Source organism: Mobula birostris, chromosome 14 (genome assembly GCF_030028105.1).
Source record: "Mobula birostris isolate sMobBir1 chromosome 14, sMobBir1.hap1, whole genome shotgun sequence".
Classification (NCBI taxonomy): domain Eukaryota; kingdom Metazoa; phylum Chordata; class Chondrichthyes; order Myliobatiformes; family Myliobatidae; genus Mobula; species Mobula birostris.
This window is the reverse complement of record NC_092383.1, coordinates 641956-656685: the sequence shown is the minus strand read 5'-3', so window position 1 is coordinate 656685 and position 14730 is coordinate 641956. Positions and strand designations below refer to the sequence as shown.

The 14730-nt window shown below is 44.4% G+C and overlaps 1 protein-coding gene across 5 annotated transcripts in view; it reads left to right on the top strand.

Moving 5' to 3' along the window:
* The window catches only part of pde8a (phosphodiesterase 8A), a 142057-nt gene that overhangs the window by 53844 nt on the left and 73483 nt on the right, over nucleotides 1–14730 (top strand). For all 5 annotated transcript variants that reach the window (XR_011889028.1, XM_072277893.1, XM_072277894.1 and 2 more), the window contains exons 2-6: nucleotides 5417–5473; nucleotides 5912–6102; nucleotides 9369–9428; nucleotides 10088–10145; nucleotides 14552–14640. Coding sequence is in view for 4 of the 5 variants with exons in the window: in XM_072277893.1 (XP_072133994.1) it covers nucleotides 5417–5473; nucleotides 5912–6102; nucleotides 9369–9428; nucleotides 10088–10145; nucleotides 14552–14640 (455 nt within the window). In the remaining variant the exon portion in view is untranslated. The remainder of the gene's footprint in view (nucleotides 1–5416; nucleotides 5474–5911; nucleotides 6103–9368; nucleotides 9429–10087; nucleotides 10146–14551; nucleotides 14641–14730) is intronic.

Below are 14730 nucleotides of genomic sequence, written 5' to 3'. Positions count from 1 at the left end.
TGTGTGTAGGAGTATGGTTGTGAGTGTAAAGGGAGTAGAGAAGGAGACTTGGAACACAACCCTGGGGGGGGGGGCACCTGCATTATGGGTCAGAGTGGCAGAGCTGAGGGAGCCCGTCCTTCCCACCAATAGGAAGTCTAGGATCCAGCTGCACAAGGTGGGATGCGGGCCTAGGTCCCTAAGCTTCCTGTCAAGCTTGGAGGGAATTATTGTGTTGAGTGCTTAACTGAAGACCAGGAATAGCATTCTAACGTATACATCCCTCTTCTCCAGGTTAGTGAGGATGGTGTGCAGTGCTGTGGCAGTGGTGTCATCGGTAGACCGGTTCTGTTGGTAGATGAATTGTACGGGGTCTAGTGTGGGTGCTAGCATTCTGCAGATGTAGTCTAACCAGCCTCTCAAAGCATTTGCTTATAATTGAGGTGAGTGCGACAGGGCGCCAATGGTTCAGGCATACTACCTTTTTTCCTTGGGTACAGGGACAATAATGGACGATTTGAAACAGGAGGGCACTACACACTGGGAAAGGGAGAGATTAAAAATGTCTGTAAACACACCAGCCGGCTCTTCCACACATACTTTGAGCACACGCCCTGGGATGCCGTCTGGTCCCGCTGCCTTGCGGCTGTCGACACGTTGGAATGTCCTACGTACCTCAGCCTCGGAGATGACCATGGTGCAGGTCTCGTCAGCAACTCTCCTTGGGGGTTCAGTCCTATCAACTTCGAATCGGGTGTAAAAAAAAAAAAAAGCATTTATCGAGATGGCGATGGTGTGCAGTCCTTGCCATACGCTGTGTGTCATTGTCACAGAGCTGTGACTGGATTTTGTCCGTGTTGCCGTTTTGCCAGCTTGATGGCTCTACGTAAATCATAGTGGCACCTCTTGAGCTCCTGTTGGTCTCTGGAGGTGAAGGCTTTATCCCTTGTGCTGAGAGCAATGTGCACTGAACTATTTACCAAGGCTTCGGGTTTGGGTAGACCCAAACCGATTTTTGGGGAACAATATCTTCAGTGCACTCCCGAATGAAGCTTGTGACCGCCTCTGTGTATTTGGAGATGTTCTCAGCTCAGTACCTCCCACGTGACGCTATCAAAGCAGTCTTGTAACGTTGAGTCTGATTGGCTGGACCAGCAGTGGATAGTTTTCACTATGGCTGCTTCCTGCTTTAATTTCTGCCTGTAGGTGGGCAGGAGCAAGACGGGAATGGTCAGACTTTCCAAATGGAGGGTGGAGAAGTGCTTTGTAGGCGCTGCGGAAGGGAGAGTAGCAGTGGTTGAGTATACTTCCTCCTCGTGTGCTCACATCGATGTGTTGGCAGAACTGTGGGTAAGCTCTGGTCAGTGATGCTTGGTTAAAATCTCCAGCGATGATGAAAGCAGCCTCTGGGTGTGTGATTTTGTGGATATTGATGGTTTCGTAAAGTTCATTGGGAGCCAGGTTGATATCAGCCTGTGGTGGGATGTACATGGCTGTAATAATAACAGACGTGAATTTTCTAGGCAGTCAGAAAGGTTGACATAGCAGCATAAGGTACTCCAGATCTGGGGAGCAAAAGGATTTGAGGGTGCACGCAGTACCTGGGTGGCACCAGCATTATTCACCATAAAACATACTCCCCCACCTTTACTTTTCCCAGGGAGGTCTTTAGACCTGTCCACTTGGAACACAGAGAACCCGATGGTCTGGTATCTTCTCGGTAAAGCATAAGATGTTAATGTTGGTGGTGGCGCTGAGTTGCCACCTGGAACCACTACAGTTCATGTGGGGAAGCTGGTGCAGCTGGCTAAGGGTTTCAGGATTTAAATTGAGCACCAATGAGCAGGCAACGATGCCTTTCCAAGTCAGATGCTGTGAAACTTGTCCATGGTGTTCCTTTTGTGATTTGTGGTCTAGAATGTCTGCAGTTGATGGCTGGGTAAGGATAGAAATGAGTGATTTGTTGCCATGTGGAATGAATTCCATTTTTAGCAGTTTGAGTAAATCAATGTCATATCAGAGTACATAGTTTACTTATTTCCCCATCACCCAGGACTTGTCTTCTTCTCATTGTTACTATCTGGAAGGAGGTCTAGAAGCCTGAAGGCACACTCAGCAATTCAGGAACAGCTTCTTCCCTTCTGCCATCAAATTTCAAAATGGACATTGAACCCATGAATGCTACCTCACTTTTTTAATATATATTATTTGTTTTGCACTATTTTTATCAAACACCTAAGTCAAGATGCTGTTCATCGACTATAGCTCAGCATTAATACCATCATTCCCACAACCCTGACTGAGAAGTTGCAGATCCTGGGCTTCTGTACCTCCCTCTGTAATTGGATCCTCGACTTCCTAACCAGAAGACCACAGTCTGTGCGGATTGGTGATAACATGTCCTCTTCGCTGACAGTCAACACTGGCGCACCTCAGGGGTGTGTGCTTAGCCCACTGCTCTACTCTCTGTATGCACATGACTGTGTGGCTAGGCATAGCTCGAATACCATCTACAAATTTGCTGACAATACAACCATTGTTGGTAGGATCTCAGGTGGTGATGAGAGGGTGTATAGGAGTGAGATATGCCAACCAGTGGAATGGTGCTGCAGCAACAACCTGGCACTCAATGTCAGTAAGGCGAAAGAACTGATTGTGGACTTCAGGAAGGGTAAGATGAAGGAATACATACCAATCTTCATAGAGGGATCAGAAGTAAAGAGGCTGAGCAGCTTCAAGTTCCTGGGTGTAAAGATCTCAGAGGATCTAACCTGGTCCCAACCTAGTGATGTCATAAACAAGGCATGACAGCGACTATACTTTATTAGGAGTTTGAAGCGATTTGGCATGTCAACAAATGCACTCAAAAACTTCTGTAGTTGTACTGTGGAGAGCATTCTGACAGGCTGCATCAATGTCTGGTATGGAGGGGCTACTGCACAGGACCGAAAGAAGCTGCAGAAGGTTGTAAATCTAGTCAACTCCATCTTGGGCACTAGCCTACAAAGTACCCAGGACATCTTTAGGGAACGGTGTCTCAGAAAGACAGCGTCCATTATTAAAGACCTCCAGCACCCTGGACATGCACTTTTCTCACAGTTACCATCAGGTAGGAGGTACAGAAGCCTAAAGGCACACACTCAGTGATTCAGGAACAACTTCTTCCCCTCTGCCATCGGATTCCTAAATGGACTTTGAAGCTTTGAAGCTACCTCACTTTTTTTTAATATACAGTATTTCTGTTTTTGCACATTTTTGAATAATCTATTCAATATATATAATTGAATTCGCAAACAACAGGAATTCTGCAGATGCTGGAAATTCAAGCAACACACATCAAAGTTGCTGGTGAACGCAGCAGGCCAGGCAGCATCTCTAGGAAGAGGTACAGTCGACGTTTCAGGCCGAGACCCTTCGTCAGGACTAACTGAAGGAAGAGTTAGTAAGAGATTTGAAAGTGGGAGGGGGAGATCCAAAATGATCGGAGAAGACAGGAGGGGGAGGGATGGAGCCAAGAGCTGGACAGGTGATTGGCAAAGGGGATACGAGAGGATCATGGGACAGGAGGTCCGGGGAGAAAGACAAGGGGGAGGGGGAACCAGAGGATGGGCAAGGGGTATAGTCAGAGGGACGGGGAGAAAAAGGAGAGTGAGAGAAAGAATGTGTGTATATAAAAAAAAACAGATGGGGAGGAGGGGCATTAACGGAAGTTAGAAGTCAATGTTCATGCCATCAGGTTGGAGGCTACCCAGACGGAATATAAGGTGTTGTTCCTCCAACCTGAGTGTGGCTTCATCTTTACAGTAGAGGAGGCCGTGGATAGACAATTTCAGAATGGGAATGGGATGTGGAATTAAAATGTGTAGCCACTGGGAGATCCTGCTTTCTCTGGCGGACAGAGCGTAGGTGTTCAGTAAAGCGGTCTCCCAGTCTGCGTCGGGTCTCGCCAATATATAGAAGGCCACATCGGGAGCACCGGACGCAGTATATCACCCCAGCTGACTCACAGGTGAAGTGTCGCCTCACCTGGAAGGACTGTTTGGGGCCCTGAATGGTGGTAAGGGAGGAAGTGTAAGGGCATGTGTAGCACTTGTTCCGCTTACACGGATAAGTGCCAGGAGGGAGATCAGTGGGGAGGGATGGGGGGGACGAATAGACAATGGAGTCGCGTAGGGAGCGATCCCTGCGGAAAGCAGAGAGACGGGGGGAGAGAAAGATGTGCTTAGTGGTGGGATCCCGTTGGAGGTGGCGGAAGTTACGGAGAATAATATGTTGGACCTGGAGGCTGGTGGGGTGGTAGGTGAGGACCAGGAGAACCCTATTCCTAGTGGGGTGGCGGGAGAATGGAGTGAGAGCAGATGTACGTGAAATGGGGGAGATGCGTTTGAGAGCAGAGTTGATAGTGCAGGAAGGGAAGCCCCTTTCTTTAAAAAAGGAGGACATCTCCCTCGTCCTGGAATGAAAAACCTCAGACGGAGGAATTGCGAGAAGGGGATGGCATTTTTGCAAGAGACAGGGTGAGAAGAGGAATAGTCCAGATAGCTGTGAGAGTCAGTAGGCTTATAGTGGACATCAGTGGATAAACTGTCTCCAGAGACAGAGACAGAAAGATCTAGAAAGGGGAGGGAGGTGTCGGAAATGGACCAGGTAAACTTGAGGGCAGGGTGAAAGTTGGAGGCAAAGTTAATGAAGTCAACGAGCTCAGCATGCGTGCAGGAAGCTATCTGGACTATTCCTCTTCTCACCCTGTCTCTTGAAAAATGCCAGAAGCATTTGTCTGCTTGTCTGCTTCTGATTTTAAAATAATGATTTAACGGTGAGGAATTTATAACCCTTTGCATGAAGGTTAATCTCTAATTCTGGTCATAGAAAGATCTTTAATTTTTTTGACAGATTTATTTTGAAGTTAATTTATATTTACAACACTAGGTCAGACCTTAATCTATACATTTTAATCTTCAACTCAACTGGAGTGGTGTGTACATTTCTACTGCACTCTTACATTTTCTAGAGTCGAGAGGAGGAAGATCTTGGACAAAAGGGGTGTCCTATCCTGATTAACAACTAAAGCCCATGGTATCTCAAACTTGAGCTGGTATAAATGAGAAGGGTGGATAATTCTGTGTGGCATTTAAATGAATCCAAAATGAATGGGTAATTCTAAATTCGAGAAGAGGCTAGATTATGATCCCTCATTCCCCACCAATTCTCAACTGATTCTCCTTAGAATTTTTAGTTAATGGAATTTAGGATTGTGTGTGTCTGTGGAGTGATGTGAAATGGGGACAATTCTGATGTGCCCTCATGTTCTCCCAGAAGAATACAGTGAAAATTCATGTGCAGAGTTGTAAAGTTGGGTCCAATATCTGTTTAACTTGGGTTTATATATATAAAAAAAATGTGCTGGTTTTTAACCTTGTGTTGTTTCTGTACGCAGGGAACAGTGACTGAGGTTCAGTTCGGACCAATGAAGATCCAACAGGAAGCCATTCAGGTACACGTAATGAAGCCAAGGACTGAGAATTGAGGCCTTGAGTTTAGGTTGTAATTATAAGAATGAATGAAATGGAAGTAATAATGGTGCTGCTGTGCCATTCAGTAAATCCATTCGCTGATGCGATTGTTAGCCTCAACTTCACTTTCCAGACAATGAGCGATTGTTGAAACTGGAAGACCTGAGGAGAAAAGATTGTCCGGCTGTGTCTGGTCAGTAGACTATTACAGACATTGCCTCTCCACCACTCCCATTTCTGCAATTAAAACATTGATTCGCTCAATTTTTTTCTACTTTTGATGCAATGACATTGATTCTTCACAGATGGGTATGGCATTTTCTGACGTTACTGAGTTCAATAAGTCTGTGGCAGGTTCTTTGCCTGTAAAGCTGCTGCATTAACCTGTGCTGCTAATTGTATAAATCTGTTGTCTTCAGGTTCTTCTCGTGTTTCCCAGGGAAGACAGCCAGAGTGCCGGGTTCTACTGGGCATGTGATCGGGCAGGGTACAAGTGCAATGTGGTACAGACACCAGAGGCTGCACTGAGGTGCTTCTTGGACAAAAATCATGAAATCGTCATCATAGACAACAGGCATTCCAAGTATTTTGATGCGGAGACATTATGCCTGTGAGTAGCTTCTTTGACTCTTGTACAGACTGGAGCCTCATTATGCTTGTGGATTAGTTTCCTGAATGTGGCTGTTAGTGCTAGCTATCAGACTGTTTCTAATGCTTGACATAGGTTTCCTATTAAACACCTACCTCTTCACTGTGTGCTGTGTGAACTTTTTCAGTGCCTCCCTTACCCCACCTACAATTTGAAAGAACTGAAATAAAAAGAGCTGGACTGCTGGTCAGATTGAAGCTGAGGGGCTTCAGGGTCCCTATGCCCACCATCCTACTAGATAATGTGCAAGCCATAGAGAACAAGGTGGATGATCTTAAAGGGAGACTGCGTGGTGCTCGGACACAGTGGCACTGACGAGCTCCTGCAGCCCAGACCTGGAACACCTGTTGGTGAAGTGTCGTCCCTACTATCTGCCATGGGAATTCACCTCAGTCATACTGACAGCGGTCTACATTCTGCCCCAGGTGGACGTGGAGTGTGCTCTGAACATACTGTATGCCAACATCAGTGAATTTGAGACCAGGTATCTGGAGGCTTTGCTCATTACAGCCAGGGACTTTAACCAGGCCAACCTTAGAAAGGTGCTGCCAAAGTTATACCAACATGTCTGCTGCCCCACTAGAGGCCCGAATATACTTGACCACTGCTACACAGCAGTCAAGGATGCCTGCCGTTCCATCCCATGACCTCACTTCGGAAAATCGAACCATCAGGCCAGACTCCTCCCAGTTTATAAACAGAAACTGAAGTGGGAGGTCACGGTGTCAAAAGTAGTGTCGTGTTGGACAGAGGAAATGGATGAGGTCCTCCGTGACTGCTTTGAATTGGTGGAGTGTTTAGTATTCAAGGACTTGGCAGCTAACCTCGATGAGTATGCCTTAGCTGTCACGGACTTTATTTGGAAATGCATGGAGGACTGTGTGTTTCGCAAGACGATCTGGGTATTCCCTAACCGGAAACCTTGGATAAATTGAGGTCAAGTCCCTTTTAAAGGCTAGCGCTGCGGCTTTTAGGTCCGGGGATACCAGTCGCTACATGGAATCCGGGACGGGTTCTCCGGGCCTGTGCAAGCGAGCTGGAGTGTTTGCTGACATCTTTAACTGCTCCTTGCTTCAGTCTAAGATCCCCTTGTGTTTTAAGAAGGCAATGATAATCCCAGTGCCAAAGAAGAGTAAAGTGGCATGCCTGAGTGACTATCGACCTGTGGCTCTGACATCAATTACTATGAAGTGCTTCGAGCGATTGGTTATGGCACACATCAACCACAGCCTACCGGTTAACCTCGACGCTTTGCAGTTCACCTACCGGAGCAACAGGTCAAAGGCAGATGCCATCTCCCTGGCCCTACATTCCTCCTTAGAACACCTGGAGAATAAAGACGCATACGTAAGGCTCCTTTTCATTGACTACAGCTCTGCCTTTAACACCATTATTCCAAATAAACTGATTCCTAAGCTCTGGAACTTGGGCCTTAGCACTCAGATCTGCAGCTGGATCTTCAACTTCCTCACAGACAGGACCAAGGCTGTTAAAATAGGGGACAAGCTCTCCTCTACAATCACTCTGAGCACTGGTGCCCCACAAGGCTGTGTACTCAGCCCCCTGCTGTACTCACTGTACACCCATGATTGTGTAGCCAAGTTTCCATCGAACTCAATATATAAGTTTGCTGATGACACAACAATTGTAGGCCGTATCTCGGATAATGATGAGTTTGAGTACAAAGAGGAAGTTAAGAACCTGGTGGCATGGTGCGAAGACAATAACCTATCCCTCAACGTCAGCAAGACGAAGGAATTGGTTGTTGACTTCAGAAGGAGTAGCGGACTGCACGACCCAATTTACATCGGTGGTACGCAAGTGGAACAGGTCAAAAGCTTTAAGTTGCTCGGGGTCAATATCACAAATGACCTGACTTGGTCCAACCAAGCAGAGTCCACTGCCAAGAAGGCCCACCAGCGCCTTTACTTCCTGAGAAAACTAAAGAAATTTGGCCTGTCCCCTAAAACCCTCGCTAATTTTTATAGATGCACCGTAGAAACCATCCTTCTAGGGTGCTTCACAACCTGGTATGGAAGTTGTCCTGTCCAAGACTGGAAGAAGCTGCAGAAGATCGTGAATATGGCGCAGCTCATCACACAAGCCAATCTTCCGTCCTTGGACTCACTTTACACCGCACACTGTCGGAGCAGTGCTGCCAAGATAATCAAGGCTACGACCCACCCAGCCAACACACTTTTCGTCCCTCTTCCCTCCGGGAGAAGGCTCAGGAGCTTGAAGACTCATATGGCCAGATTTGGGAACAGCTTCTTTCCAACTGTGATAAGACTGCTGAACGGATCCTGACCTGGATCTGGGCCATACCCTCGAAATATCCGGACCTGCCTCTCGGTTTTTTTGCACTACCTTACTTTCCATTCTTCTATTTTTTATTTATAATTTATAATTTAAATTTTTAATATTTACTATCTATTTGTAATTCAGGGAGCAGGAAGCGCAGAATCAAATATCGCTTTGATTGTACATTTCAGTATCAATTGTTTGGCGACAATAAAGTATAAAATATAAGTTCAGGTTTATGGGAAAATCATGGTTCATTTAAATAATGAAAGATCAAACAAAAATCTGCACACTGCTAAAGGTGATCTTTGCAGTTGTGGCAGTGGGAAAAGACATCTTTTTGATGTTACTTTGATCTCTATCTGTTAGTCGCTAACAGATAAAAGACCATCTCCCTGTTCACTCTTCCTAGAGGTTTAGTACACTTCTGCTTTTAATGAAATTTTATTAGAGGGCTCTAGTCAGGTGTCATTAAGGTATGACAAAACACACACCCAAATCTTTCTTGTGCTGTTGAGCATTTCCACTCCACCTATTTCCTCACTCTAACACTGAACTTTGTTTTTTATCCCTAAAACTTTACTGTTACTAATTTAAACTTGCAACACTCCTCTGGCTCTTGTGTTTGAACTCCTCTATCCTGGGTACATCATGGCAAGTGTTAATGCTTCATTTAGCTGTTCATTTCATAATGTTTATGGTTTAAATGTGTGGTCTCATATGGGGTGCATGCATGTTCGAATAGGGTTCTGGTGCTCAATATGAAATATTTTCAGTTTTTTTCCTTGTCTGTTTACTCAGTTGAATCTTCAAGCTATAGCTATCGTTATTAATTAAATATTCTGTTGTACAGTTCAGTATAACTGATTTCTCTTTACTATGTTTGGATTTGCTGGTAAATAAACCAATTATATCATTACTTACAGGTCTATCAGAGCAACACAATCATCGGAAGGCACTGTCATTGTTGCTGTTGCTAAACAAATGTAAGTATCTTATTGGAGCTGAGAGCCTCACTCCATTCAGTGAGGCTGCCATTATTTAAGAGCATAAGACATAGGAGCAGAATTAGGCCGTCTGGCCCACTGTCTGCTCTGCCATTCAAAGTTCAAGTATCAACCCCCTACTCTTGTATTCATTGCCCTGACCAATGAAGGCCTTTATCCCAAATGCCAGTATCTGGGTTCTCCCGTGAAACTAGTGTCGAATCTAATTTACTACCTCATCCTGAATGCTGGGCAGCTGAACTTTCTGGAGCAGCCTCATCTGCGGGACTTTGTCAGAGGCCTTGCTGAAGTCCATGTAGACAACATCCATTGCCTTTCCTTCATCCGGTGTCCTGGTACCCTTCTCAAAAAAACTATTAAGACTGGTTTGATAGGACCTACCACATGCAAAGCCATTATCACTATCCCTAAGCAGGTCTTGTCTATCCAAATACTGTCCCTTTTTAAAAAACCTTCCACTAACTTGCCCACTACGGATGTCAAGCTGACCAGCCTATAATTGCCCGGCTTATTCTTAAAGCCTTTCTTAAGCATCAGAACAGTATTAGGTAGAATTAATTTGAAACTCGCTGATTTACTTTGTTTTTGTATGTTGACATTTTCTAAGCTTTTAATGTTACAATGACATTGCATTTTAGACAAAAGGATCAGGAGGAAGTCTCTGTGATGCCATTGCTTACTGCAGGATTCACACGGGTAGGTTGTTGGTTCTTTGTTTCTGTCCTTTGTCCTTGGGCTTCAGATTATTCACATTGGGAATATTTGATGGATTGCTGGTGGAAGCCCCAGCTGTGGGCACAGTGGATAGTTAAAGCCAGAATCTACAATCTGTAATACCCCACACCTGAAATCCTCACGGGGCAAAGACTGGGGTTGTTAAGTGGCAGGTGCAGGATGAGAATTCTTCATTCACATTTTGTTCTTCCTTTGTAATTGTGCAATAGTTGCAATGATGGGAATATGTTAATTTGGAAAGCAAATTTTAATCTTTGAGTGCCTGCCTAACAAGAGTAAATGATCAAGCAGTGGTTTCCTCTTGAGTGTTTTGTTTGTACCATTTGGCAGGTGCTACAATTTGCTTTCACTCTCTGCACAATTATTTCACTGCCACCTTTGGTATTGCACCAATAGATGCTTCTGTAGCAATGCAGGCCTGCAGTTCCTGGACTAACTTCTGTCAGGTGAAGGAGATGGGAGAGATCAAGTTTAAGTCTCAAGTGATGGGTAGGCAACATTTAGTGACATTGAGTACTTTGTTAATTTACCTTGAGTATGTTATTTGATGGCATTAGCTTTGTTCAGAGTTTTCAGCTTCCCAAAAAGATTGAAGCACTTTGATCTTGGCTTGGGTTACCTGAACTTGAGCCATCCCTCCATATGGGGCCGTGTTATATGTAGAACATTCTGGCTCAGGATTCCACTGCTCCACTGTGTTTTAATTAGTCATTTCCATATTTGATGTAGGGTTGACCAGGCAGCCAGGAAAGGAAATGAAACTAGCTTTTACATATATGGAGAGGTTTGGATGGGGAGAAGAATGCTTTTTCGGTGCTGGTCCATTTTATATTGGTGTGTGATTACTGATTGATAATGGACAGCAGGAACTGGGTGGGAGAGATTTCTGTTATTTAATTCCAGGGGTCTATTAACATGGAATCTGATTACTTTGGAATTATAATTAGAATTTCACAGCTGAAGGATGGTGTTACTAAGAAGCTATTTTGCTGTGCAGAATTTTGCTTGGAGCACATGCTGCGTGTTTATGTAATTGATCCGTTTAATTTGGGAATTTACATTAAAGAATGTGACATCCATTGGATGAAAAAAAGAGACCTTTTATTCTGAGCTGAGAGTTGGTGAGAGGTGGATGTTGGGGCTGGAACTTGCTTCAAATTCTGCAGGGAATCATGAGGCAAACTGTTGACGAGCGTCCTGGAACAAAGTATTCACCAGTCATCGAGGTAGTTTGCTTTTGTTGCAGGAGCTCCAAGTTCTTAGTGGTGAATAAAATCATAATTACTGCTCAACAAACTTTCTCTTACAAAAAATATTTTAAAATTAATTACAGCTCCCTTAAGTATCAAATATGATGGATTTTCATTTTAAACATTTTTGATATTCCAATTTCTAGCACGTGCATTTGGTCATTATTTGAAATAGCAAGCGAGAGACATATTGCAGGGTGGGGGTCATTTGAAAACCATAAGATATAGCAGCAGGAGTAGGCCACTCGGCCCATCGAGTATGCTCTGCCATTCAATCATGGGCTGATCCAATTCTTTCAGTCATCCACACTCCCCTGCCTTCTCCCCGTACTCTTTGATGCCCTGGCTAATCAAGAACCTATCTATCTCTGCCTTAAATACACCAAATGACTTGGCCTCCACAGCTGCTCGTGGCAACAACTTCCACAGATTTACCACCCTCTGACTAAAGTAATTTCTCCGCATCTCTGTTCTAAATGGACGTACTTCAATCCTGACTTCATGCCCTCTTGTCCTAGACTCCCCTACCATGGGAAATAACTTTGCCATATCTAACCTGTTCAGGCCTTTTTACATTTGGAATGTTTCTATGAGATCCCCTCTCATTCTCCTGAACTCCAGGGAATACAGCCCAAGAGCTGCCAGACGTTCCTTATACGGTAACCCTTTCATTCCTGGAATCATTCTTGTGAACCTTCTCTGAACCCTTTCCACTCTCAGTAATCCTTTCTAAAATAAGGAGCCCAAAACTGCACACGCTACTCCAAGAGAATCAACATCACATCCCTGCTCTTATATTCTACTCCTCTAGAAATGAATGCAAACATTGCATTTGCCGCCTTCACAACCATCTCAACCTGGAGGCTAACCTTTAGGGTATCTTGCACAAGGACTCCTAAGTCTTTTTGCATTTCCCCATCTAAATAATAGTCTGCCCATTTATTTCTTCCACCAAAGTGCATGACCATACACTTTCCAACATTGTATTTCATTTGCCACTTCTATGCCCATTCCCCTGAACTGTCTTGTTGGGAATGAGTCATTGAAGTAGCGAGTGAGGCAGCGACGTCTTACAGACTGAAAGCAATTTGAAAACTTCAAGTCTTGTTGAGAGTGAGTCACTGTTTGGAGTAGTGAGTGAGAGAACAATATTTTGCAGGGTGAAAGCCATTTGAAAACTGCAGATCTCGTTGGGAGTAAGTCATTGAGCCAATAAGAAGAAAGGAGTGTAAGTGGAGTGGCCATTGTGTGACTTGGCCAATGTTAGTGGTTCGGCTTTGGCTCACCAGGCTTAGACAGGCTCCAAGTAAGTTTCCAGTAAGTTTTTTTTTCTGTTCGTACATAGCTAGTCGCTCAGGATGGGTTCAGAGTTAGGGCTGTTATTTGTGTGAAATGTGGGAAATTTTGGAGACCCTCATTCTCGCTGATAACTGCATCTGCACAAAGTGCACCGAGCTACAGCTCCTTGGAGATTGAGGAGGTGATGGGAGCTATAGGGAGGTCGTCACTCCTAAGTTGCAGGAAGCAGGTACCTGGTACCTTGCAGGAGAGGGAAAAGAAATAGGCAGCCAGTACGGAGTACCCCTGGGGCAGTTGCCCTCAGTAATAAGTATACCACTTAGACAGGTGAGCCTGATATTAGTAGTAGGAAGTTATTATAAGGTACCGGATATATAAGAATTTGGATAGACAGGGATTGATTAGGGATAGTCAATATGGTGGCTTTGTTTATGGTAAATCGTGTCTAACCAAACTTTTCAAGTTTTTTAAAGTTACCAGGAAAATTGATGAAGGCAAGGTAGTGGATGTTGTCTACATGGACTTTAACAAGGCCTTTGACAAGGTCCTGCTTGGGTTGGTCATGGAGGTTCAGTTGCTTGGCATTCAAAATGAGGTTGTAAATTGGCATCATGCAAGAAGCCAGAGGTGGTTATGGGTGGTTACCTCTCTGACTGGAGGCCTGTGACTCGTGAAGTGCGGCAAGGATCAGCGCTGCGTTGTTATTGTTATCTATATCAATGATCTGGATGATAATATGGTTATCTGGATCAGCAGATTTGTGGATGACACCAAGATTGGGTGCATAGTGGATAGCGTGGAGGACTGCCAAAGTTTGCAATGGACCTGAACCAGCTTGAAAAATGATAGATGGAATTTAATGCAGACAAGTGTGAGGTCTTGCACTTTGGTAGGACCAACCAGGGTAGGTCTTGCACAGTGAGTAGTAGCATACTATAGAGGTCATGGGTTAAGGTTGAAAGGTGAAATATTTATGGGGAACTTCACTCGGGGTGGTGAGACTGGAATGAACTGCCAGCGGAAGTGGTGGGTGCGGGTTCGATTTCAACATTCAAGAGAAATTTGGATAGATATGTGGATGAGAGGTGTACGGAGGCTATGGTCCGGGTGCAGGTCAGTGGCACTAGGCTGATTAATGGTTTTGCACAGACTAAAAGGACCGAAGGACCTGTTTCTGTGCTGCAGTGTTCTGTGACTCTATTAGAATGTTTTGAAAATATTTTATAAATTAATTAAAAACTTTTTCCCCATTTACGCTGTGTGCGAATGTGATTGGCTGCTCAACCAGGTTGATGACGTCACAGCTCTGGATGCCCCTTTGAGCAACTGACAGGAGGTGCATGCTACGGATTGCACTGTCTTTACAGGGAGCGTACGAGGCCAGCTTTCCTGCTGACTGCACCCTCTTCCCACTCTTTCATGTTTATGTGCTTGCAAAAGCTGTATACGGACTCTGTTTCTCCCTATAACTGGTGGCTGCATTTCATGCCCTAACAACCCTCCAGAAATAGAGGATTGATTTGCTGCCTTTGTTTTTATAATCTTTAAATTTATTATCTGTATGCATTCTGATGTTTACCATTAGAAGTTATTTTTCCCCATTTAACCAACCAAAATATTCCAACTTTGAAGCTTTATATTATCTCCAGACTGCTTGAACTCTAACAAAGTGTGCCCTAGTTTTTTTTGGTCTTCTCTCACTGAACTTTCTCCAGGACTCCGGAGAGTTCAGTGCTCAGGACAGTAGTAAACTTAGTAAACATTTGACAGAATTTTCTTTTATAATTTCACTGATGTGCAGTGCATTTGTCTTTTCAGTGGTACATCGAGAATCCCAGTGTCACTGCCTGCTATAATGAGCTCATCCAGTTAGAGTTTGGAGAAGTCCGTGCACAATTCAAACTGAGGTACAAACTGTTTCATTGAGCTATAGAGCTAATGTATGGAGTTAAATGGCACTAATAAAACAGCAGTTTACAGAGTGCTCTTTTGTTCTC